The 24,857-nt window shown below is 37.1% G+C and overlaps 1 protein-coding gene across 1 annotated transcript in view; it reads left to right on the top strand.

Annotated features, from left to right (window-relative positions):
- The window catches only part of MYBPC3 (myosin binding protein C3), a 64,404-nt gene that overhangs the window by 23,476 nt on the left and 16,071 nt on the right, over positions 1-24,857 (top strand). The window contains exons 11-28 of the mRNA XM_005502166.3: positions 426-449; positions 1,190-1,356; positions 2,153-2,285; positions 2,518-2,520; positions 2,960-3,084; positions 3,593-3,698; positions 8,468-8,634; positions 9,019-9,184; positions 10,129-10,235; positions 10,565-10,594; positions 10,760-10,896; positions 12,083-12,160; positions 13,329-13,488; positions 14,438-14,542; positions 17,670-17,858; positions 19,931-20,065; positions 21,276-21,443; positions 22,797-22,885. Of these exons, the coding sequence (XP_005502223.2) occupies positions 426-449; positions 1,190-1,356; positions 2,153-2,285; positions 2,518-2,520; positions 2,960-3,084; positions 3,593-3,698; positions 8,468-8,634; positions 9,019-9,184; positions 10,129-10,235; positions 10,565-10,594; positions 10,760-10,896; positions 12,083-12,160; positions 13,329-13,488; positions 14,438-14,542; positions 17,670-17,858; positions 19,931-20,065; positions 21,276-21,443; positions 22,797-22,885 (2,089 nt within the window). The remainder of the gene's footprint in view (positions 1-425; positions 450-1,189; positions 1,357-2,152; positions 2,286-2,517; positions 2,521-2,959; positions 3,085-3,592; positions 3,699-8,467; positions 8,635-9,018; positions 9,185-10,128; positions 10,236-10,564; positions 10,595-10,759; positions 10,897-12,082; positions 12,161-13,328; positions 13,489-14,437; positions 14,543-17,669; positions 17,859-19,930; positions 20,066-21,275; positions 21,444-22,796; positions 22,886-24,857) is intronic.

The following is a 24,857-nucleotide window of genomic DNA, read 5'->3' as shown; positions in this document are numbered from 1 at the left end:
TAAAGAAATTTTTAGGATAACGTTACCTCTTTCATCCTTTCTCTGTTTACTAAAATGCAAACTATGACAGGCAACAACTCCATGATGACAGGGCAAAGCAGAGCTATTTGGTTCCCTCTAAGGTGATCAACCATAATTAGGAATAAGCAGAAGTGCTTACACTTTTATTACAAATTGGAGAGTGGAACTGTACAAAGCGTGGGAGTGAGTTTGGTTTCAATAGGAAACAGCATTTTTCTCAAGCCTATTGCAGAGCTGTTGCATGAGGTCCTTTATCTCCCTGCTACTGAAGCACAAGCATGGTCTGCTAAAGGTGAAGATGACATTCATGGCTCTTTTCTATTGAACACACAATGCTTTCTTTCTTGGCCATCGGGATGCCGCATGTTTTCCCAAACTGTTCTCTGCGTCATTCTGGAGTACAGCAGCTTCTTGCGCTCAGTAAATCGGTAAGGTTACACCAATTTCTTTTTCTATTTATGATCTTTAAAAAAAAAAAAAAAAGACACAAAAAGAGTGCCTTTCTCAAACCCAGACAACCAAAATTTCACTTGGTTTTGCTAAACCAAACATTAATTCTTCCATTATCACTAGTTCTTCGGTAAAACTATACAGCAAGTAGTTAATTGCAAACCTTGTCTTGTTTGCCACTGCTCACTAGTCTGTGTCTTTATGTTTTATAGATTACTATATCCAACTATTGTCTTTACTATAGAGGATAAATATTTCTATAATCTGTGATTCATTTTAGCAAAGAGAAAAAATGTCCCCAGTAGAAAAGGACTTGTTTCTTAATAACATAAACCAACTGCCTTGTTTCTAAGGCATCCTCAGGATATCGGTTCCTTGCTTTGCCACAGGTTTTTTGTATGACCATGACAGGAAAGTAAGTATCCTGTGTTTCCTTTACCCACCTTTAAAGGGAAGTTCATATTTATCTGCTTTGACTATTAGAAAGTAAATGCTCCAGGACAGTGATTGGATTTTAATTACTGTATATATAAACGTTATCCTAAACTAGTCACCAGTCTTATTTCATTATTTTAGGTAACAATATAGTAAAAAGTTAGACTGCTAACTTTTTTATTAATAAATGGCTTAATTGAGCCAATATGCAGCTTGCCAAGCCTACAGCTGCTTTTAAATCCCCTCAGTTATGGCATTCAGATACTCTAATCCCTTTCTGCAGAGGTGAAGGAAAATCTGAATCACAATCTGACGTTGATGTCTGGGAAATCCTGAGGAAAGCTCCCCCTTCTGAATACGAGAAAATTGCTTTTCAGTATGGTATCACAGATTTGCGAGGGATGCTGAAACGCCTCAAACGCATAAAGAAGGAAGAGAAGAAAAGTACAGGTTGGTGAGCTGTATTCATTTCAAATATGTGTGTTCATCTCTTATTTGGGAGTTTCTCAAATATTAAAATCAGCTGGACAGCAGCCAGACACAAGAGCACAACCATTACACAGACTTTACACATGAAATGCTGATTACCAAAGAGTAAAGCTGTGCCCAAAGTTCTGAGCTACTCTGGATATTCTGAACCTGCTCATTTGACGAGTTTCTTCTGCTGTGCCCCAGGTAATAAAACAACATCACCCTTCACTATCCCAAAACTGGTCAGTATGTCAGGCATCAGTGATACATGTAAAGAATCTAATTTCCATTGGGATGATACATTTGGAATTCTTGAGCCTTTTGTAGTCTTGTGAAGTATTATTAATTATTTTGAACTAATCCGTTTTAGAAATCTGAAACAGAGATGGCAAATTACCCTTCAATAGTATTGAGAGGATCAGTATCATATTCCAACACGGGCAGACGTAGCTGTAACTTTATTTAGGACGTGTTTAAGTACATATTCACATCTGATTTAAAATACTCTACTTTGTTTACTTTAATTACTATCACATGCTTTTCATCCTATGTTAAGCAAAAACAGAAAACAGAACAGGATGAAGAACAGACAAAAATGGTAAAAAATGCAAACAGGGATGCAGAAAGTGCAGAAGGTTTGAGATTATGGTAAACAACAGGAAAGGGAATAAAGATTTAGTTTCTTGACAGAGAATATATATATTTAAAAAAAAAAAGTTAAGTATAAGAATTATTAAATTTGTTTTGGGTTTTTTAAAATAATTCTCCATCATAGCATTCCTCAAGAAGCTGGATCCAGCTTACCAAGTGGACAAAGGGCAAAAGATTAAATTAATGGTCGAAGTTGCCAATCCAGATGCTGATGTGAAATGGCTGAAGAATGGACAGGAGATCCAAGTGAGCGGCAGGTAAACTAGAAATACGGGAAATCCAAAAAGGAATGAGCTACAGCTTGGACAAAGTGGAAAAACTAGTCTTTTTTAGAAAGAAAGGAATAGAATAGAGATAAATAGGACCTGAGAAAGATCTACATAGTGCTTTGGCTCAGGGCTAGTTTGCTGTTCTCATTACTTTTTCTTTTTCTTCCCTCTGTTCTATATATCTACATGTGGAACTGGATGTTTACATCTACCTACTTAGCAAGTAAGTCCTCAGATTACATTCTGATCTTTATGTGTATTATCCAGTGTTCAAAATTACTTTCTTGTGATATGGGATATACTTCAGTGTAGCTTGTTTGTAAAACCAATTCCAAGTGATTTTATCCTGAAGCTGTGACAGAACATTTTTAATGGCAGTCAAGTTTGTTGCATGGCTGGATGTTAGAAAAGCATCCAACACCATTCACAGGAGTTTGTATCTCACACTTGTATGAAGATCTCTCCATAATTTCCTTTGCTAGTTTTTCAAAAAGTACTGCTGTCCACTGCACCAGGACAGGGATACAGGGCTTGAGTCTTAACAAACTTTGTCACTGATGTCAGAAAAAAGTAGGAACCTTTTTCTCTGCCACGCAAGGGAAGACAGTGACTGGGTCCAAAAGAGTTACTCTCTGATAATTACATTTAGATTCTCTTTTCAGATATATTTTTGAGGCTGTTGGGAATAAGAGAATCTTGACCATAAACCACTGCTCTCTGGCTGACGATGCAGCATATGAATGTGTGGTAGGGGAGGAGAAGAGCTTCACAGAATTATTTGTAAAAGGTGAGCAACAGCAGTAAAAGGAAAGAGCTCTCCCCTAACATTCAGCATTGAATTACTGTCACCTTCTCTACTCTCAGATTAGTTAGTCTCATAGGAAAGTCTCAAACATATGAGCAAATTCTGACATCTATTGAAGCAGATATTTTTCTTACAGTTAAATGAAGGAAAATTTTCCCTATAGTTGCAAATAAGAAAGCATAGGAAAACAGTACAGTAATAATTACCGTTAATTCTCATTTAGAAAGTGATTTAAAATTGATGCTTCCAGTTTAGAAATGCAGTATATTAAAACTGATCAATCCTACGTTTGCATTCTGTCCCATGAAGCAAAACCCAAAAGGACATTTTGCTATTTGCTAACTGATAATGTGATCTGGCATAGTAAATTTTAAGTTTCAACACAGAGAGCATCACCAGAGGTTATTCCTGTTGAGTGCAGAGCAGAGAAATCTATTTTTGGGCTTCTGTCTTTCAGGATACTCTTTTAATAAAGATCTCTTCATTTCAGAACCTCCGATCCTGATCACTCACCCACTGGAGGACCAGATGGTGATGGTTGGAGAGAGAGTGGAGTTTGAATGTGAAGTGTCTGAGGAAGGAGCCACTGTGAAATGGTAAGGGAATACAAAAGATAAAAACAAATCAAAACCAAACAAACTTAAAAAAGAAAAAAATAAAAATAAACAAAACAAAACAACAAGCAAACAAATAAAAAAAGGCAAAAAACCACAACCACAACCAATCAACCAAAAAAAAATCCCACCATGAAGCCATATTCCTCCATGGGACATTCTAGGACCAGTGGTTGTGGACAAGAGTTGTGGAACAAAAAGGAAGAAGGCATCCTACATAATTGTTTTCAGGAAAAGATTAATCCTCCTCCTGTATGTTAAACATTGAAGAGTAACTGCGAGGCCAGAATAAGGCAGAAAACAAATTAAGTATAGATATTTTACAGTGTCTCTAGAACAGTGTTTACAGGATGCTACTGAATGTACTGTGTTGTTAGCTTTAAAGTTTTCTAAATACTTGACAGTAATTTCTAGCTAGTGTCCAGACCAATCAGATCTGTACTGTTATGAGTTTACAGTACTTTGTGGAATCTATTGGTCTTCTCAACTGCAGTGAGGTGTGGGGGCTTTTTAAAGCATTTTTTTCTTAGGTAAGAAGTTAGTGTCTCTTGAGACAGAGAGGGAAGGTTATGGACTTATTTTAACATATCTGCTGTGGTGATCCTGCAAAGCCAGTCATTACGCATATGCAGCAAGCAGGATTAAGATGACAAATATTTGGACCACAGAGTCTATTTTGTTGGGCATTCCAGCTGAGCGGAAGCTGGAAGGTTCACGCTGCTTGGGCAAGCACAGCACGCAGTGCTCACATAACAGGTCTTACGTACACTGTTCTCACTTCATTTCTCTACCAGATGAAATTCTCTTGTGCTTGTTAACAGCTTCAGGCACATGGTTATCAACTGTTCCCGCAATGCCCATTACATTCCTGGAAAGTGCCAACCACTCATCTGCTGTCCCAAAGGAAGGAACCGAGAATTTGAATAGAGCCCAAGAGCTAGCAGAGCGTGTGCATTACACTATTAAAGCCACATGCACAGGCACACACATGCTATTGTTCAGGAACTGCTTACAGATGCCTGGTCATAAGAGATGGGGACAACCAGATCTGTCCCTCTCAGAGCACAGTGCAGCTGCCACACTTTGATCCTGTGCCTTTGAACAACTCCCATACATCTTACAGAGCTGGTATCTGTGGGATGAGCATTTGGTGTGACAAGGCCAAGCCAGCAGCTGTCTCAGCCTGAAAGGCAGCAAGTGGTCAGAGAAACCCTTCAAATCATAGCAACAGAAAACTGGGCAGTTAGACATTTACAGTGTATTTTACTGTTTTTATTATGCGAGACTCAGTCAATGCTCTTTGGAAAGAAAGGGAGCATTTTGGACAATGGAGAGTAGTGTCCAGGGAAAACAAGAAATACAGTAAGGAGAAAGAGATTCAGTTTATGGCTCATTAGGGAAATGCTCAGTAGTTTAAGCCAAGTAACAGGCACTAACTCAGGGCACCTGTTATAGCCCTTGCACCCTTTAAACCTGGAATATGAAATCACAAGCACATGAACAAAAGCAATTATGTGACTTGCACAAGACAGAAATAAGGCTTACAGCCTCTTAGGCATGGCCATCAGACTGGGGCTTGGAGAATTCATTATGTGGGTCTCTTCATAGTAATCAGGAAAAAATGTTCTCTTGATCACCCAGAAAAGTCTCACATTCTTGTTAAGCAGTACTATGGTATAGTTATTTCTAAACTTCAGATGACCTTGCAAATAATACAATTCTTGAAGAAAAAGATCTAAACAAATACACAGTTTTGACATCATTTTTCCATTTCTGAATGTTGGATGTATCGTCTCGTCGTCTCCAAAGGAAAACAAACTATAGTAATGTAATAATAATAATAATAATAATACTAAATCTGTGTGTCTCCATTATCACATAGTACCTATATCAGCAATATCTCAGAAGACATTACCCAATTTACCCTTAGAATCTAAACAGGAAATAGGAAAGCATTTCCAGACACAGAAAAGAGGCATTGAGTGGCAAAGTTGAGAACAGACATTTGATCTTGCAGATGTTCAGGACTTGGGTAGACTAAACCATGTCTGGCCTACCTACTACTGCACTAGTTCTGCTTCAAGTGTGAGACTGCACCAGTTGACCCATGGTTGTCTTTAAACCAACACTTCTATGGTTCTATAAAACATTCCAGTAACACTTTAGTATCAACTGATCCTTCTACTTCATTGCTCTAGTTACTAAAGGAAGGCCTGTAATATTACTTATATAAGGTTTTGCACTTTTCACTGTAGGAGTGTGTTATTTTAAATCAACTAATATACAGGAGTACTTTTTTGAGGCTTACAGTTCTATCACTCCACTATTTGTCAGTACAGCCCTCTGCAAACATTCTACTCATACACAGCATCAGCAATGTGCAAGTCAGTAAAACAAACCCTGTTGGTCATGCTCCTTTTGATGCAGCCCAAGATACTATTTGCCTTCTGGGCTGCAAGTGCACATTGCTGGCTCATGTTCAATCTTTCATCCACCAGTACTCCCAAGTCCTTCACCACAGGGCTGTTCTCAATCCCTTCATCCCCCAGGCTGTATTGATTCCAGGGGTTGCCCTGACTCACGTGCAGGACCTTGCACTTGGCCTAGTTGAACCTCATGAGGTTCAATTCTTGAGCTTGTCCGGGTCCCTCTGGATGGCAACCTGTCCCTCAGGTGTGTCAACTGCACCACTCAGCTTGGTGTCATCCACAAATTTGCTAAGGGTGCATTTGATCCCACTGTCTGTGTCATTGATGAAGATATTAAACAGTACTGGTCCCAATACGGACCCCTGAGGGACACCACTTGTCACTGGTGTCCATCCAGACATTGAGCCATTGACCACGACCCTTTGGATGCAACCATCCAGCCAGTTCCTCATCGACCAAACAGTCTACCCATCCAATCCATATGATGTCACATCCCTGAAGACATTCAAGGTCAGGCTGAATGGGGCTCTGAGCAACCTGACCTAGTTGAAGATGTCCCTGCTCATTGCAGAGGGGTCAGATTCGATGACCTTTGAAGGTCCCTTCCAACCCAGATTTCCCAGGGTATTAAGACACTAGTAATTGCAAGTAGTCTATTTTCATTATTTAGACAAGATTTCAAGACACCTCTTTCTTATCAATGTCTGAATAGAATGTTCAGATAACTTTCATGAGCCACATGTCAGAATACATCACCAAAAAATAAAGAAGTTCAGTTTTGGATCACTAGCCATAGTGCATATGCCTGTTTTTGCCACAGCGTTGTGTTGAACTTCTGCATTACAGTTCATTCTCAGCAGTTCAGCAAACCTTTACGAATTGCATTGGAGCACTTGTTCAAGAACTAATCTGCATGAATGAGAGTACCAGCCTTAGGAGAGCATTTTGCATGTGGCCTCAGGCTCTTGCCACTCAGTAAGAAGAGGAAACATTATCCTGGCATAACATGAAATGCTGTGTTTCATGTGGTTATTACAGGCATCCTCTGTTTCCTCCTTTACTAGTGTTGTGGTCCTGGGATCTGGAAGAGAGGCCAGTATTTTTCTAAACCAACTATAAGTTCCAAAAGCTCTGCCGTAAAGAACACACAGGAGGGAGTAAACTGTAGGTATTTTTAAATGCAGTTGCAGCAGGTGCATTTTAAGTCACAAATTGTAGGATTCCTGACTCTGCTTGAAGTTCTGACCTTGTGATTTACTTCAGCAGACTCTAACAGAGGCAAAAGATTTTTTGAAATTAGAGCTATTGTATTTTAATGAGCCCTTAAGTAACATTTCAATTTGCTATCCTATAAGCTCATTTGTTAAGCTCAACAGTCACTGGAAAAAAATAAGGGAAATAAGATATAAAGAAAATCCTTATTCTATTAAAAGAATAACATCTTTTCTATTTCTTTTTCCATATGAGCAAGTATCAAAGAGAAAACCTTTTTCATTTACAAACTGCAGCAGCATTCAAGTAACATAATATAAACACATTCAAATAATAATGAAAGAAATGCCGCAAAAGGAGTAAGTTGAAGAAATTACAAGTTCTTATCTTGAAGCCTGTTTATGTTATTTAAGATTAGCAACAGGAAATCTTTAAAATGCCTTATGTATTTTTATGTGACCTTGACTAAACAGCATGAATCCTCTCTGCTTGTTTCCCTTCATGATGATTGGAAATTACAATAATTAAATTTCCTCCCAGGCTGGTGAAGCTTAATTCAGTAATGTCTTAAATACATTGTGGCATCCTTGAATGGAAAGGGCTACAAAATCCAAAATACATCTTCATTTAAATCCATCCTAACACTTTATTCTTTTACTGATGCCCACAAATCATTAATGTATAACTATTATAATTCAAATTAGGAAAATTAAGATTTTTAAGTCATTTCCAAGCAAGTCCCATTTACCTTATGGTGGCTTATAAGATAGTAAATTACCTGCTAGTGAAGTGTGCCTTCATCCCTATGTCTTCTACAGTACTTAGTATACTTTCATGTTTATCTATAGCATATAAACAGTAACAATCAAGTACTTCCTTGTGAGTGAACTCTCTTGAACAAGAAGTCAAATACGTAGTGAAAATTAATGGTCAAGCTAGAAGCACTCTGGTTTTGGTTCTACTGCTATTTGTGCAATGATCTCTTTTATTGCTAACATGAAATGTTACAAAAATGGGATTATCTTGTACCATCCAATCTCTAGCAACATTGAGCTGATTCTTGACTCTCCTAACCATAGCAAAATGACTCAACACTATTTGGGATTGCAGGGAAAAGGATGGAATTGAGCTGACAAGGGAAGAAACATTCAAATACCGATTCAAGAAAGACGGAAAAAAGCAGTATCTCATTATTAATGAGTCAACCAAGGAGGACAGTGGACACTACACTGTGAAGACCAATGGTGGGGTATCAGTCGCTGAACTAATTGTACAAGGTAGGCACAGGTAATATTACAGAACGAGAGATGTTGAAATATGAAAACAAGCTGAAGGTAACCTTCTGCAGAACAGTACACAGCGGTAGCATAATGCTCATGACAGGGAAAAAGATGACTTAATAAGGGGCATAAGGCTTGATAATAAAGGCCCCAAGGAAAGCCCAGACCTGTGTGCCGGATGTAACAGATACTCTAATAATAACAGGCGCTCAGCTATCAGCTCTGTTAAAGCCCTGCATGCTGTGGATTTCCCTTCATATTTCACTCTTCCACAAACTGCTTGCTCAACCCTAGCCTCTTCTATGCAGTAAATCCACACTGTCTACTTACAGAGCTGTTCTGATTTGTTGATGTGTGTATCAATTATTCTCACAATATCAGAGAAAAAGCTGGAAGTGTATCAGAGCATTGCAGACCTGACAGTGAAAGCACGCGACCAGGCAGTCTTCAAGTGTGAAGTTTCTGATGAAAATGTGAAAGGAATCTGGTTGAAAAATGGAAAGGAGGTGGTCCCAGATGAAAGGATAAAGATCTCTCATATTGGCAGGTTAGTCTTGTTTTAGAAAGCAGGTAGAGTCTTGAGTATTGCATTACAATCCACAGGAACTGTTTTCTCAAGGGATAGAATATAAAACAAGACGTTGTCCTGGCTCCAGCTAAAAGGAAAAAAGTTTAAAACCTTCTCATATGCAATCACATAGTCACAGACTTGCTTTGGTATATGTACTTCTGTGTTGATATGTTTTGCATGTATGGCATCAGTGGTATATCAGTCAAATTCATTCTCAGTTTTCACTAGAGTTTCATGTTTTCTTGGTATTCAATCTAGAGAAGACATTGTTGATAACTTTAACCTTAGCAGTAGTGTTAGATAGATTAAGATAGCACATAGGTATAAATGCCTTCAGAAAAACTACTGTTCATTTTAACATACACAGTTGTACAATTCTGTGCTTAAGTTTCCTAGCAGTCTAACTACTACTGGAAATGGAGACCAAGAAGATTCAGAAGATACGTAAGCATTACATGTTAAGTAAAATCTACCTTGGTACTCCCTTTCTGTATTCTGTTTTGATTTTACAATAACACAGGGATGGAGCATCAGTTTTTATTTTGTTTTTCCAGAAATTATTGTAGTCACAATCTGATCAAAGGAAACCAGTCAGCAGTGTTACAACTGCCCTTGTAATGGTAAAGGACTGGACCAAAGCAGAGAAACTGTTTCCTCTATTCAGACTAGATTATGCATCCACCTTGACAAGAAAAATCCAATCATAGACAACTGACATGGATGCTGATATAGATTTGCTTCAATACCAAAAGTAGAGCAGTCTGCAGCCCTGTTGGTTTTTGACTCAATGTCAGAGCAAGGGAAGAAGAAATAGTAATGTCTGTTAATATCCTATAGCCTGCACCTTGTTTCTGGAGATAGCCCTGTTTCTCCTGGAGAGGTAAGGTAAGGGAATGGAATGTATTTGTTCATGTTTCCAGAATCCATAAGCTAACTATTGAGGATGTAACACCAGATGATGAGGCTGATTATTCCTTCATCCCTCAGGGATTTGCTTACAACCTTTCTGCCAAGCTTCAGTTTTTGGGTAAGTTATGGTAGAATATGTAATGGGAATTCCAGAGGGATAAAATGATGCCATTAAACATGGTTACACCAGGAAAGAGTATGCAGAACCTCTTTCCTGATACATCAGTACAGGCACATCGCTTTTCCCTGTTATTTTGTGTTATCATTATTACATTGGTTTACAGAGTTTGTTTTCCAATTTATTGCATGAATCTGTTGATACATATGCCTTATGGGGTTTTAATGATTAATAGTTTTAAAATTACTTTTTGGGTGCAGATGCCATGTAAATTATGTTTTCTGATCAATTTCTCCTGCCACCCCTACCCCCACCTTTTTTTTCTCCAGAGGTCAAGATCGATTTTGTACCAAGAGAAGGTAAGAACAGCAGTCATTATTTATATGCAAGTAAACATATTTTCAATAGCAATGGATGCAGTGAGGTTTTAATTTTGGTTTTGTTTGAATATTCACCTTTTTTTTTTTTTTCATACAGAATACTCAAACTATATTTAAAACTTATTTTCTCTACCTTTGCTATAGAACCTCCCAAAATCCACCTGGACTGTCTGGGCCAGTCCCCTGACACTATTATCGTGGTGGCTGGGAACAAATTGAGATTGGATGTTCCCATATCAGGAGATCCAACACCCACTGTCATCTGGCAGAAAGTAAACAAGGTAATGTATAACCTGACACAACGTCTGAGGCAAGGATGTCACAACAGAAAATTTATTTTCTTTCTCAAATTTTACTTTGATTTGCAATTCTTAGTTACAAGTATTTTCATCTTCCTTTTAATTTTCTCTCTTTTAAACCTCAAGAAAAAAAATTAAATATCTGCAATGCAACTGTTTGGTATTTAGCTGGTTTTGTGAATCATGTTGAACTCTTCTTCTTCTGAACCGTCACCTGTTTTTCTTTTCCAAAAGAAGGGGCTGAGTATATTTGAGTAGACATGTGTACATGCAGACAGTACAATACCATACACATTAATTTCCTTCCTACCTCAGAGAAAAGTAAATGAGGAATCATCACCATCACCTTATAGAATGGACACATTCTGGAGATGGCAGCTTCTTTTTAAATCTTTCTCAAGAATTCTGTAGTCTGTGAAGAAAATGTCTTAGCAGACCACTGGGGTAGAACTGTATTTAGTGTAACGAAAACAGAGGACACTTGCCATTCACCTTATCAAAGCAATACAAAATATCCAGAAAGAATTTAGAAGCTAGACACAAAATGTTAAGTGAGCTTCCCTTCTGGCTATCTCAGAATATCCCCACCCTTGCTATCGGCAGGCTCTTGAGCTGTAACTAGCACAAAACACAGAAATACTTTGCATCATTACATCATTTACCACATGTGGAGATGTAGACAAAATAATATTGCCAATTATATTAATTTTCCCAATTTCATTTTCTTCATGGTTCTGCTGCATTCTTTGTTCAGTTTAGCATATTGAATAACACTTAGGACTTTCTTCTGCAATGTGGAATTAGTATGGAAACAGACATTGACGGGTAACTAGTACCACAGGACACAGATTCACAACCAGTTACAATTCTACTGCAGAATGTCACACATCTTTGTTTGTTAAGCTGTAGATGCAGCTTTGCTGACTTATCCTTCTCTTAATTCACTGCAGCCTGATACATCTATTTCCATTTCTGCTTTTTACTTTAGTATCAGTTGATTTCCTTCCCAGGTCTGCTTGTTGCCTCACTTTGCTCTTCGTTTTTCCCACACCTCCATATTCAACCCCCCTAACAAACCTGTCGACTCTTCTCTGTCTCAGAGAAACAGCTTTATTGCTCTGCTCAGAAAGATTTAGCTGACTTTCTGTGGGTTTTTTTGCTTATCTAGAAAAGTGACCTTGTTCGAAGCAATGATGATTCCATGACTCCCTCAGAAAACAACAGTGATTTAAATACTGATAGTAAGGTAAGTTCCTTATTATCCATGCAGACACATAAATATGCTTAGTGTTTTCCAGATAAAAGGTCATATTCAGAAAGAAATAAAACTAAAGTCAGTAGGTATTAAAACTGGCGAAGTGAATAGCTCAGGCCCAACATCTTGCCTCACAATGGTAATTACCAAACACTTCAAATGGGCACAAGAGGTCTGGTGACTAATTCTAGAGTAAGATGCTCATTGAGGAAATCTCTTTCTAATCACCATCACATGGTGGCTGAATTACAAAGCAGTTATTTGAAAACTCTTTTTAACATATTTGTGAATATTTACCTTTTTTTTCCCCACTAACCTGGAGACTTCAATAATAACTAGAAGAAAAAAAAAACTAAGACAAAATCGTACAAGACACAGGGAATCATGACGATAGGTCGAGCGGACTATGTATGTACAAAACAGTGAAAGAGGATTCATTTTCCAACAAGTTTCCTTTTTGTCATAAATAACTTTTTTATTTTGATAGAGTCAAAATAATTTACATTTATTATGCAACAATAAACCTTAGCCAGGTTTAGGAGTCTGCTGTACTAGTCACTATTCAGACACATATGCTTTCCACTGGTTTCTCTTCTGTCTAAAGATACACAGGCACATAAAGAAGAAAGGAGTGTTATAAATGTAGAGCAGAGTTGTGGTCATTATGTTTAGATCTCAGCTCAGAGAAGAGCAGAAGGTTACCCCGTATGACATTCTTGAGTGCCAGAAGTCACACTGATGCCATTAACAGTTACAAGAAACATGGTAAATTTCTTAGAGGGAAATTTGAATTTGCAAACCTTGAATTTGCACAGTACCCAACTATTATCCATGAAAATCTCTACATTGATAGAAGCAGCTATCCCAAGTAGAACTTTGTGGAAGTACTTAGTAACTTCTTTGAAACTTAACTGCATATGTGTAACCAGCAATGAATCTCAACCTGCAGACTTTCAGAATCAATTTTTCCAAATGTTAGTTATATGAGCCACTTAGTGTATATTTTCTCAATTCTAGATATAAATAGAAGTTGGAAAACTTTATAGCTTTTCAATAATTTTTATAATATTCAGTGATTTGAAGATTATCTCCAGTTTACATACAGGCTGTCCCTGGCACAATTTACACTGACTTAATCTGTTATTTTCATTGCCCACAGCTTCTGTTTGAATCTGAAGGCAGAGTTCGTGTGGAGATGCATGAAGACCACTGTGTCTTCACCATTGAGGGAGCAGAAAAGGAGGATGAGGGAGTATATAGAGTTATAGTTAAGAATCCAGTGGGAGAAGATAAGGCTGATATCACAGTCAAAGTTATTGGTAAGTGAAGCAAGGAAAAAAACAGAGTATGGAAGCATTGTGAGTTCACTGAAACTCACCCTTCTCTAAAACTGAGGGAAGTTCTGACTTTAAGTTAAGAAAAAACAGAAAAGGATCATAAAGGTAGGAATACTATCAATCACAGAACTTGGCAGAAGTATTTCTCACAGGTAGTTGCCTTCTGTGTGAAAAGGTAAGAGAACAACTGTTAGTAGAAATCCAGGTATCTCCTTTGTATATATTTCCAGTGTCAGGTGATCCTATCATTTTATAAATAATAATAATGTATCTGATATAAGATAAACAGATTGCCACCATGAGTCACAGAAGAGCTGAGAGGGAATATGATTTTGAGTCAGTAATTTTTATAAAACTTTTCATAGTATTTAATTTGTTTATACCCTGCCACACATATGACAAAAGGTCAGGTTAAAAGTAAACTTAGAAGTTATAAAGGAAAATTACTGTCACCTACAGTATTATAATTTAGAATTCACTGCTTAGGTGAATACTAAGTCTCTTTTCATATTTTATAAATTCTAAATCTTTATTTACTACAAGTATCTGCAAAATAACAAAATATGAGAGACATGTGGCCATTGTATTGTATAAAGTTTGTTCAAGAGAAAATAGGAAATTCTGTCTCTTGTTACAGAACAGAATTGCCTTGTTACCTTAAATTTTTGCAAAAAGTTTATTATGTCTGGGAGAAACACAGGAGCTGAATAATCAATGGTATTTAAAGGAAAACCGATCTAACATAGAAGCATCAAAGAGCAGGATTCACTTTAGGCTAAGATAATACATTCTCGATTGTAACTACTATTGCTATCTGACAAAGCTGTATCAATACCATGCAGAAAAAAAATGTTAAGGAAAAATATTTCATTGACTTGTATACAGAAACCAAAACAGCAATAGCTCTCATTCATTCTCACCCTTTCTTCAGATGTTCCTGACCCTCCAGAAGCTCCCACGATCAGCAACATTGGAGAAGATTACTGTACTGTGCAGTGGCAACCCCCTAAATATGATGGTGGGCAACCAGTACTTGGTAAGAAGTTCTGAAATATAAAGTCCCCAGCAGCCTTGCTTATATTTTTTTGCTGCTCCTTTAAAATGGCACAGAAGGGTTCTCCATGTTTATTTACTCTAGGAAGGCTGACCCTCAGAAACTAATTCCTCTAACTATTAAACCTTCAAACTGGTCTAGATTCTTGCCCTTCAATTTTAGGGAGAGAGTGCCCCCTACCTGTCCTGTTTGGATCAGAGAAATATTTCAGCGAATAAGTTACCAAAGCACAAGAAGGTGATATCAAAAATAGTTAAAGCTAAACGTTCTCATTCAATATTCACTGAAATTTTAGGTCAGTGTACAGGCCTTTGGATTTACCTGCAGATACCAAAAGAGACCTGTGGCCACCTCAGTCATCAACTCAGTGATCTGTAATCTCAAGCACTCCAGCAACACATTTCTCTTAGGAAACTACTTCATAATTCTACCTCATATACAACCACACGACGGGGTCACAAAACACTTGCCAATCATTGTAATGACCTTAAAATCTGTACTAAAAAACAGATGCCAAAGTTATAATGTGATACAATAAATGAGCTGAAGCAATCAAGAATATCAACAATACCATTTTAAGTCATTTGCAGAGCATGGTTTTGTTTAGATAAAATTCTGATCCTCAGAAGGAAAATAAAATAATGCGGGGTCTTGACCTGTTTTATGGAAAAATTTCTCAGGGCTCCAAATCTAGCAATTTTTTTAATAAATATCACTGCAGTTTGAGTTTTTTTTCAAAAAATACACTGCAAGCTATATGGACTCCCATGGGGATGCCAGGGCTAGAAATGTTCTAAAATTCTTTTAACCCCCTGCATAGTATCTGGAAGAGAGGATTTTGTATTTGCTTTTGGATATTTAGTCTTCATTCACTTCCACAAGAATAGAGTAGCCTTATTTAACTAATCACAAGTTATCTGTGCAGCAATAAAGAAGACACAACTGCACGAGTCCTTTTTTGGTTTCACCTGTTGTGACAGGAAGCAAGCAAGAAGTTAACAATTCAAACTATTAGGTGCAAAGATGTCTATCAATAGCTTTACCACAGCCAAACCTCTCCCTTGATGTGTTTTTGTAGAGTTTTCAAGACACCTATTTTGGAAAGTTCTTTGTTCTGCTTTCACTGTCAAAGGAATGACTTCGTTAATGTTCCACTAACAATCCTTTGTACTACAGGAGCAGGTTTCTTCAGTTAGCACAGGACTGTACTACTAAGAGAACTCGAATAAAACACTGGGCAGGGGGGAGGGTGGTGAAAGCCAAGATGCAGCACTATCTATTCAAATAAAGCTTTAAAAGAAGTTAAAAAGGCAGGAGAAAAATACATATGCATTCTTATTTGCCTTCACATTGTTACAGATGGCATTGCATTGTAGGCAGTCTGCTGCAGTCTTTATTAGCTATATAGGACAGATATAGAAAAGAAATTCACACTCTATCTTCACTGTTACACAAACCTTTCATGGGCTGTACTTTTTATGTTACTAAAGTAGTATCCTTAGCTATCATACATTCTGTGCATTTGGGGAAATAATCTGTTTTACCAAATGTCACCAACAGTACTAGTACTGTCATTTTACTTCCTTTTTGCCATTTTTTGAATTGCAATTCTGGTATGCTGCAGTGAAGAAGTGTTTCGATTCTGACAGGAAACTATGCATAACTAAACCAGCAGTGTCACAGACTCTGGTGAACAGAGAAAAAAAGCAGGAACACGTCAAAGGAACCATGGGTTCTTTGCTCTCAACATTTAATTCTGTTTAAAAGCTACTGAAAACAAGCATGTTACAAGGAGTAACTTTATACATTAGAAGTGATGATACAACTTGTCAGCTCAAAGGTACTTTTACCACTCATTTCCCAAAACGTTCTGTAGACTCCCATGCTCTTCTTAGAATCCAATGTAGACAGGAGTGGCTGCTGATTCCTGGTGTCTGTGCCTATGATGTGTCAGCAAACGTGCCCATTGTTCTCCATCACCCTTTAGACACTGTAAGTGTGGTGCACCTGGGAAGTATGATTCAAAGAAACACCTGCAAGTTTGATAGCCTTGACTTTTGTGAGCAGCAGGGACTAAATCAATTCATGAGTCTTTACAATGTATCTGCTATAAACGTCTACTATTGTAGACAAGGACTGTTACAGACTGTTACCCTCTGTAGAATATGGGTAGAAACAGACATGCAATACACACAAATACATGGTATGTGTAAATCACTATTCAGTGAATTTTCTGATTATCCACTCTATAGTTCAAAGATTAATAGCTTTCAAAACAAAATCCATTTAAAAGAAGTCTACATGCATCACTTCCAGAAATACCATCTGCATACCAGTACTTTCCTTCCCAAGGGAATCAGAGCAAGAAAAATGGACTGAAGCAGAGCTGAGATCTGCACTGTCTGGGAACCACTCTGCAATTCCACCAGTTAGTATTAGACACAGAGATCTAACATAAGTTCTTTGATAAATCATTTTAAAAAGCAAATGAACAAACAAAACCAAAACAAAAACACAAAGGGAAGTGTTAAACTGTTCTTCCAACTAATATTTTGCATTGGGATTTATGCTGTTAGTTGAGATTAGTGAATTGCAGCAGAATATATGAAAGAAATTTATTTTTAACTCTATGTTTTATCCTACACATTTCAAGACAATTTCACCTTCACCGAAGGGGCTTTCTGTTGAGTTGCTGTGTCTCATACATTTCTCTGCTATTAGGAGTGAATGACCACTTTCTCACCAGAAGGGATTTGACATTTAAACCAGCTCTGCTAGTATCACTATTTTGCATATATCTAAATACCTTAATAGTAGTGTATAGCATGCAAAGTGTGCTTAAAGTCCAATACCAAGCATAGACAATTCTATTTCTACTCTGAACAGTATACTTGTTCCGGTAAGAATATGAGATAGAAGGAAAGTAATACAAAAGGGAACTGGAGGAAAATACCACAGCTTCACACAATTCAGTTATATGCAATAATCCTGGATCACATTTGGCCCTTTTATGCCATAAGAAAAAAAAAAAAAGTTTTTACTTTCTTTATTCCTGCATGTGAGATAACAATTTGCAGTTCTTTTACATCATAAGAGCTATCCTTCACAGGCTATATTTTAGAGAGAAAGAAAAAGAAAAGCTATCGATGGATGAGACTGAACTTTGACCTTTTGAAAGAGCTAACCTATGAAGCCAAACGAATGATTGAAGGAGTCATTTATGAGATGCGGGTTTATGCTGTGAATTCTATTGGCATGTCCCGGCCAAGCCCTGCTTCACAACCCTTCATGCCAATTGGTGAGTTTTGCCACACTCCATATTATTTCTAGGACAAAACCAAGGTAAGGCAATTTTCACGTCAACTCTACAGTTGCCCTTATACCTAAGAAGAATGTGTTGGGGAAGAGGCTGTCAACCTTCTCTGTATTCTGTAATCAACCTTTTCTTTGTTATCTTTGTCTTCTCTGTCTCTTATTTCCCTTCCTGAGAAGCACACAGGTTCCAGTTTCATGAAATTGCTGATGAATTTTTAGTTGTTATTATTAGAAGTGTGAGAGTCAAGCTGGATCTGGAAAGGAGGAGAACTAATTGACAGAAATTTCCCTGTCCCTCTCAGCTTCCCCCATTGCCTTATGAGTGCAAATATCACAGTATCCCACCCAGCACTCCCTTAATCCTGGCCCTCTCCACAGCTAAAAGGATAGCTGATTAAGAAAATATTTGAGGAATGATTTTCTATAAATAATCCTCCCCAACACAGCAGGGCAGTGTCTCCTGCAGTCCCTGAGCAAGGAGCAAACTAAAGGAGTCCTCAGGAAGCCTGCCTGCTAAGAGCTTTAGAAAGAAGACCCACAAAAATACAAATAGCTGGAGATAAAAATGACTAGAGTTGCTAAATCTACAAATATCAGTGAAGGGGGACAGCCTGCTGAGGGAGATAATGTAAAAGCAGATGATGCTGCAAAGGGGTCAGAAGGAAAGGATGAACTACAAGAAGAGTGTCTTAATTCTGAATTTCAAACACACAACGGCTGGTCTGCAACAAAAGAGGACAAAAGAAAACCATCAAGCGGAGCTACTGGAAAAAAAGGTCCAAAGTTTTCATGGGATAGGCAGAGTTTTACTTGATTAAGGATAAAGTTCCCACTTACTGCTTCAGAGAAGAGGTTTGGGGTTTTGCTCGGTACTGTGTGGTTGTATATGCTCCCAACTGCCTTTGCCCCCCGTGTGCTGTTCACGGTCCTTGCCACCATTTGAATGTGAAAAATTTTGACATAGATACAAGAAGAAACGGAATGATTTTGTTGGTTGGTTGGTTGGTGTTTGTTTTTTTTTTTTTTTACAATAACTTTGGGAACTGAGATCAATTTCAATCAGTTGCACAATTTATAAACCTGTATTTAACTTATTTTATATAAGAAATATTTCTAGCATGTAAAATCTGTTATGCATATTCAGAAGATGCTCAGCATGTACACAGCGTATGCTCAAAATATATTTCTTTAACGATTGCTTTTATGCCAAGTATACTAAATATTATGTTCCAGCACTCCAAATATTATTTTGAAAAAGTTTTCTATTTATTTTTTGGAATCAAGTATTTCACAGCAGCATTTGTGTGTATTTGAGATTCTCCAGTAAGGACTTTTTTTGTTTTGGTTTGGTTTTAATTAGTAGACAACAGGCATACTTAAGAAGACTGACTTTAGCTAGTGGTCTTTCTGAACTATGGATTTAAAAAGAGCCATGGCACTCCTGTTCTGAAAATATATGAAACAGCTATATCTAACTGAAGTGAAAATTCTTCTGCCCCAAAATATTTTTCTCAGGCACGTGTCTATTACAAACACGCAAATCGAACTAGTGTTTCTGTAAACACGTAGCCAGAACTTTTGGTCGTTTTCTCCACTGTTAGAGGAAAATTAATGAAGTCAAATTTAGCTACTGATTAATTTGGTCCTCTGACTATGTGTCTTTTGTCTAATTACAATCAGAGTATAAGTACAGCATAGAAATTGCAGGCATTTTAATTTCTAAATTTTCTGCAGATTTCTGCTGACAATTTGACTCGCTTCTGTGACCCTTCTTTTTTTTTCATTGGCTTTTACTCCCCAGGGAGCATATGTGAATAGGAACTACTATACTAACCGCTTGGTCCCTTCCCTATTACAGGAAATTTACGGTGCATTTCTATTAATGAAGCATTAGGTGTTACATTTTACAACTGAGTTTCAGATAAACTTGTTTTTACAATTTTTTAAACAGATAGCAGTATGTAATTCAGTTGCTAATCACTCCTTCTATAGCCTTTAAATTCTCACAGTCATATTGCTGTTTCCCAGAATTTACCTCTACATATTTCCCTATAGCTCCTCCAAGTGAACCAACACACTTTACAGTGGAAGATGTTTCTGACAGCACTGTTGCCTTGAAGTGGAGACCCCCTGAGCGCATTGGAGCTGGGGGATTAGATGGTTATATTGTGGAATACTGCAAAGATGGATGTAAGTAAGCACTAGTACCAGACAGCAGGAACTGAACATTGTTAAAATCCTACAATTGCAATAGCTTCACTGCAATATCCCAATAAATTAGCCATATCCAGTATCATTACATTTGAACTCTAATCTACAACTAACACCCTTGCAAACCACCACCAGACTTACCATGACAAGACTATAAAACCATGATACGGACATGAACCATAACATCGTCTTCACAATCATAATAAACTTTAATACAGAAGAGTACTAGAAAAATACCAGTGTTGTTCTATAGTCACTACTATGCTTTTGTAGCATTCACAAATTGCATATTCCTTAAAACCAATGTAATAACATGACTGTAACAACAAACTATCATGTAACTGTTACGTTATTTAATACTTGTGGTCTGATAATAAATTGTATAACTCCATCATAACTACCACACTCAATTTACTGTGATACTACAACACAACATTTATGTCATAAAAATCAAATAACAAATTTATAATCACTTCCATAATGAAATTTTCTCTGACACTAAGCTCAATTGCCATATAACCTAAACTAGGATTTTTACAGGGTGTAATTGATCCAGAAATAATTTATAGTCTTTAATGAGATATCATAATGGAACTACCAGAATCTCTATGTCAATGTCATAGAACGATTTTATCAGTTCTACTTCTCTGTCATTACAATAGCTAAGGAAGCTCTAAGACTTCTGTTCTACTGTGTCAATTGAGAAGTTAATAATAAATTCCAACAGTTATGTGTTCTATTATTGTTTTCAGCATCTGTGGATCTCACCAATCTGTTTGGACACCCAGAGGAGATATACTTATTCCAAGAAAAAACAAAATTAAGATCTCCCTTTCTTGCAAAAAATACTTCCAAAATTCTGTACCTTAACCTCTTGCTAATGAAAATAAATGTAGAGAAGATCCACAACTCTAAGCTCAATAAAACAGAATGCCAAAGGAACTACTCAAAGATGATTCCCTTACCCTTAGCTATTTTAAATAAACAAAATGTATACATTCTTTAACTCCATGTGTAAACACATCTTCTAGATCCAGAGTTCTTTTTCCACCTTAGTTTATTCCCTTTTAAGTGTGGTATTGCATGTTAAATTTGTTTTACCTTAATACAAATTTACTTTCAATTGTAGACAAGGTACCAGCTTGGAAAAATAATATATTATTACAATATGCAAATCCTGTACTTGCAGCTACAGAATGGATTCCAGCTCTTCCTGGCCTAACTGAGCGCACATCTGCTCTGATTAAAGACCTGGTCACTGGGGACAAACTTCATTTCCGTATAAAGGCTGTAAACTTGGCTGGTGAGAGTGGAGCAGCAATAATCAAAGAGCCCGTCACTGTTCAAGAGATTTTGCGTGAGTATTTAGACTGAATATATCTTACTAATCTGTTTCCTCTGGTCAAAGTTCTAATCATGTACACATGCAGAAAAATTCCAGGACTGACAAGCCTATGCCTTCTTCTGTGAATAAAAACCCAAACAGCTCTTTTGCTTTGACTAGCCACCCAATATCTTCCGAGACTGAGAACATTATTGTATTCTCCAGGTCTTATATTCCTCAAGCACAGGTCTTAAACCAAAATCCTACTTCTTACTTTCAAATTATGGACATTTCACTTCTTTTAATGGCACTGTCAGCATTTAAGAGACACATTTTTTAATATTTAGCTCTCTGCTGGAAAAGCTGCTATATTACTGCAAAATGATCACGTTGGCTGTGGCTAGAGATCTATTTAAATAAAAGCAGTTATCTGTACTTGATTGTCGTAGGTTATTAATTAACACCCCATGTATCACCCAACAGCAGTAGATTATAATTAATTTGACTGGAGTCCAAATGATATCAAGAGGTGCTAATAGTGGATTCTTCAACCTTGATTCACATGAAGTGTCTGCCAGAGTCTCACTGACAGTAAAATGACTCTGTGTAAATGAAATGAAGTTGTAATGTATCTCAAAACCAAATGTACATGAAGATAGATACTCCAACTGTATGTTAAGAAATTCTTTCTATAAATGACTTGGAAAAGAATTAGGAAGACACGGAGAAAATAGAAAACTTTCCACTGAGGTGGAGGAGAGCAGAGACTAGATGAAAAAACATGCACTAGAATCCTATTTTTGTTAGTGAAAAGTAAGCAGCTGCAATGAGACTCCACTCCTTGCACCTAAAAGAAAGAACTATAACTGAATGACTGTAGAAAGGTAAAGGAAATCCATTGATTGCTCTGCTTTTTGAGTAAGTCCATAAACATCTTCAAATGGCAATTTTCACAGAGGTGCGGTAACAATATAGCAATAGATCAACCATAGTCTATAATCACTCTTTTACTCCAATACACCCTTTGTCTCATTCCCTCTACTGAACTGATGAAGTTCTCCAAAGTCCATACAGAAGACTCACATCCAATGGAAGTCACCCAAACCTGGCATTTCAAATGTGACAGTTTCACAAATCCTGCCGTCATTGAAACCTGCTCAGTTGTAAATATATAACTGAGATTGCTACTAAATTTGTATCCAGTAGCCAAATACATTTGAAAGTACTTTGAGAATTAACTGCTCCCTAACTGTATAAACAGTGTCTGCACAATTATGCTTACAAATATCCAAGCCTCTCCTCTTTGGTGTTTTGTCTTATTTATGCTATAAGCAATATTTCAAAGTATCAAATCTTTGTATTTAATGTACTAATGCTTAACTGCAGAGCGTCCCAAAATCTGGTTGCCACGCCATCTCAGACAGACTCTGGTGAAGAAAGTGGGTGAGACAATCAACATTGTGATCCCTTTTCAGGTATGTATCATCTGTTCCTATTTTGTCATGGTTATTTATCACTACTTACCTAAAGTACTTTCCCTTGTCCAAGTTCCCATCGCTTCACTGCTTAAGCACTGTTACACAAAGTATGGCTGATGATTTAAAAAACCCTCTCAAATGTTAAAGCAAAAAACAATAAAATCACTCTTCTTTCAGTCACATTTTCTTGCACTCACAGTTTCTTCCATAATCCTTCCTTTTGGGGAAGAACAAAAACTAAGTGCTGTAAGTAAGTGCAAGCCCATTCTTGCTTATTGTCCATAGGATGCATCTTAAAGACAGAAGTACACAAAAGCATAAGAATACAAACAACTACTCTTCTGGAGCCAAGGTACATGGTGTTACTAGGCAACTTCTTTGCCAAAAGCGTGTATGTTCATTTCTGAAAGGCTGACTACAAAAATTAGAGTTTGTACATAAACAGAATACCACAATTGGGCCTATATAGAATCCATGTGTATACAAATAATAGCTTGGTTATTAGTGTACATGAGCTCAAGGTTAAAAAACACAGCATGCCAAGGATTATCAAGAGTGCATGCATGGAACTACACATGCCACTACAGCATGCACCAAATTGCATATACATAGACACAGATTGACCTAACCAGTTCCCCTATCTTTGCATGTTCTATAGCTGTATAAGCAATAATGACTACTCATAAAACACCACATGCCTTTTTTCAGATGCAAGACTATAACGTCAATATAGCACAAGAATTAGTGTGGGAAAGAAAAGGTTTTCTGAGTGACACACAGGAAAAGAAAATGTAAATTGCAGATTTGGACTCTCACAGAGATATCCTCAGTAATAATGGATATATCATTTAATCTAGTCCTCACTTATAATTTGAAGAACCTAAAATTTCTCTGCTGTCCAGGTTTGACGTTTATGAAAATGTAATCATCGTCGTTAGTGAAGAGTTTTGAAATTCTCATGTAAAGACACTGGAGATGTAAAACATTTTTCAGCCAGGGAGATATATATGCACACATTACCTATATTCTTTTGTTTGGGCAGTACCAGCAGGAAAAAAAAAAAAAAAAATCCACAGAGGAGCGAAATCTATGTAAAATAAATTACACACGTCTTTTGCCCTGTGGTTACTGGGTTACATGAAAAGTTGCTTTTTCACAAAGATATATCTAATCAGTAAACAGTTGCAAACCAATACATGGAGTAACTGCCTTGAATTGCATGCTTGCACCACTTTGATATGATTGTGTGCTTATTTTTTTCTTCCATGTTTCTTATCTCCACAATTGCTAAAATGGCTGCTTTACTGAGCTCTAGATTTCTGCAAAACTTAAGATTTTACATCTGATATTTTTGACTTATTTAAGTCTTTAAAAAATTACATTAAAGATATTCTTGCTGCTTTAATGTCTGAGTTGAAGAAAATTTGCACAAAATTGACAAGTTGTCCCATAAGCTGAGGAAATGATAAAGTTTGGCGTTTTAGAGGTTTGTGTCGTATGTCCCCTATATCACTATCTTCCCAGCATAACCCACCTCTTTTGCTTAGAGCGGTCTCATTGCAATATTCCCAGCAATTTGCCAGTTCTTTGCCCTATTCCCCCACTGGACATGACATGTCCTCACTTCCCCAGGCCAGAGAAAGTACATGCTGCAACTAATCCAGAGCTTCACTTATCCTGCCTGATCATTCAGCTCTTGCCAAACAAAACAGATAAAGACTAAGCCTTCCCTGACTTTTCTTCAGCAGGGACACTAATGAAGGTTTCAGTATTTCACCCTGTCATCAGTTTTCACAAAACTGTACTAAGCTAGTCTAAGAGAATTCTAGTGCCCTGTCAAATTTAGCTGAAATGAATTAATTCAAAATTTCAGTAGCACACAAATCATGTGATGGTATAAACTCTCACCTCCTAAAAAGTAAGGCTGACAAACAATGCTAAAATCTATCCATCAACACCAAAATTTAGC

The sequence above is a fragment of the Columba livia genome, chromosome 5, assembly GCF_036013475.1.
Source record: "Columba livia isolate bColLiv1 breed racing homer chromosome 5, bColLiv1.pat.W.v2, whole genome shotgun sequence".
Taxonomy (NCBI): Eukaryota; Metazoa; Chordata; class Aves; order Columbiformes; family Columbidae; genus Columba; species Columba livia.
The sequence above is the reverse complement of the archived record's forward strand: the minus strand, read 5'-3'. Positions and strand labels throughout refer to the sequence as shown.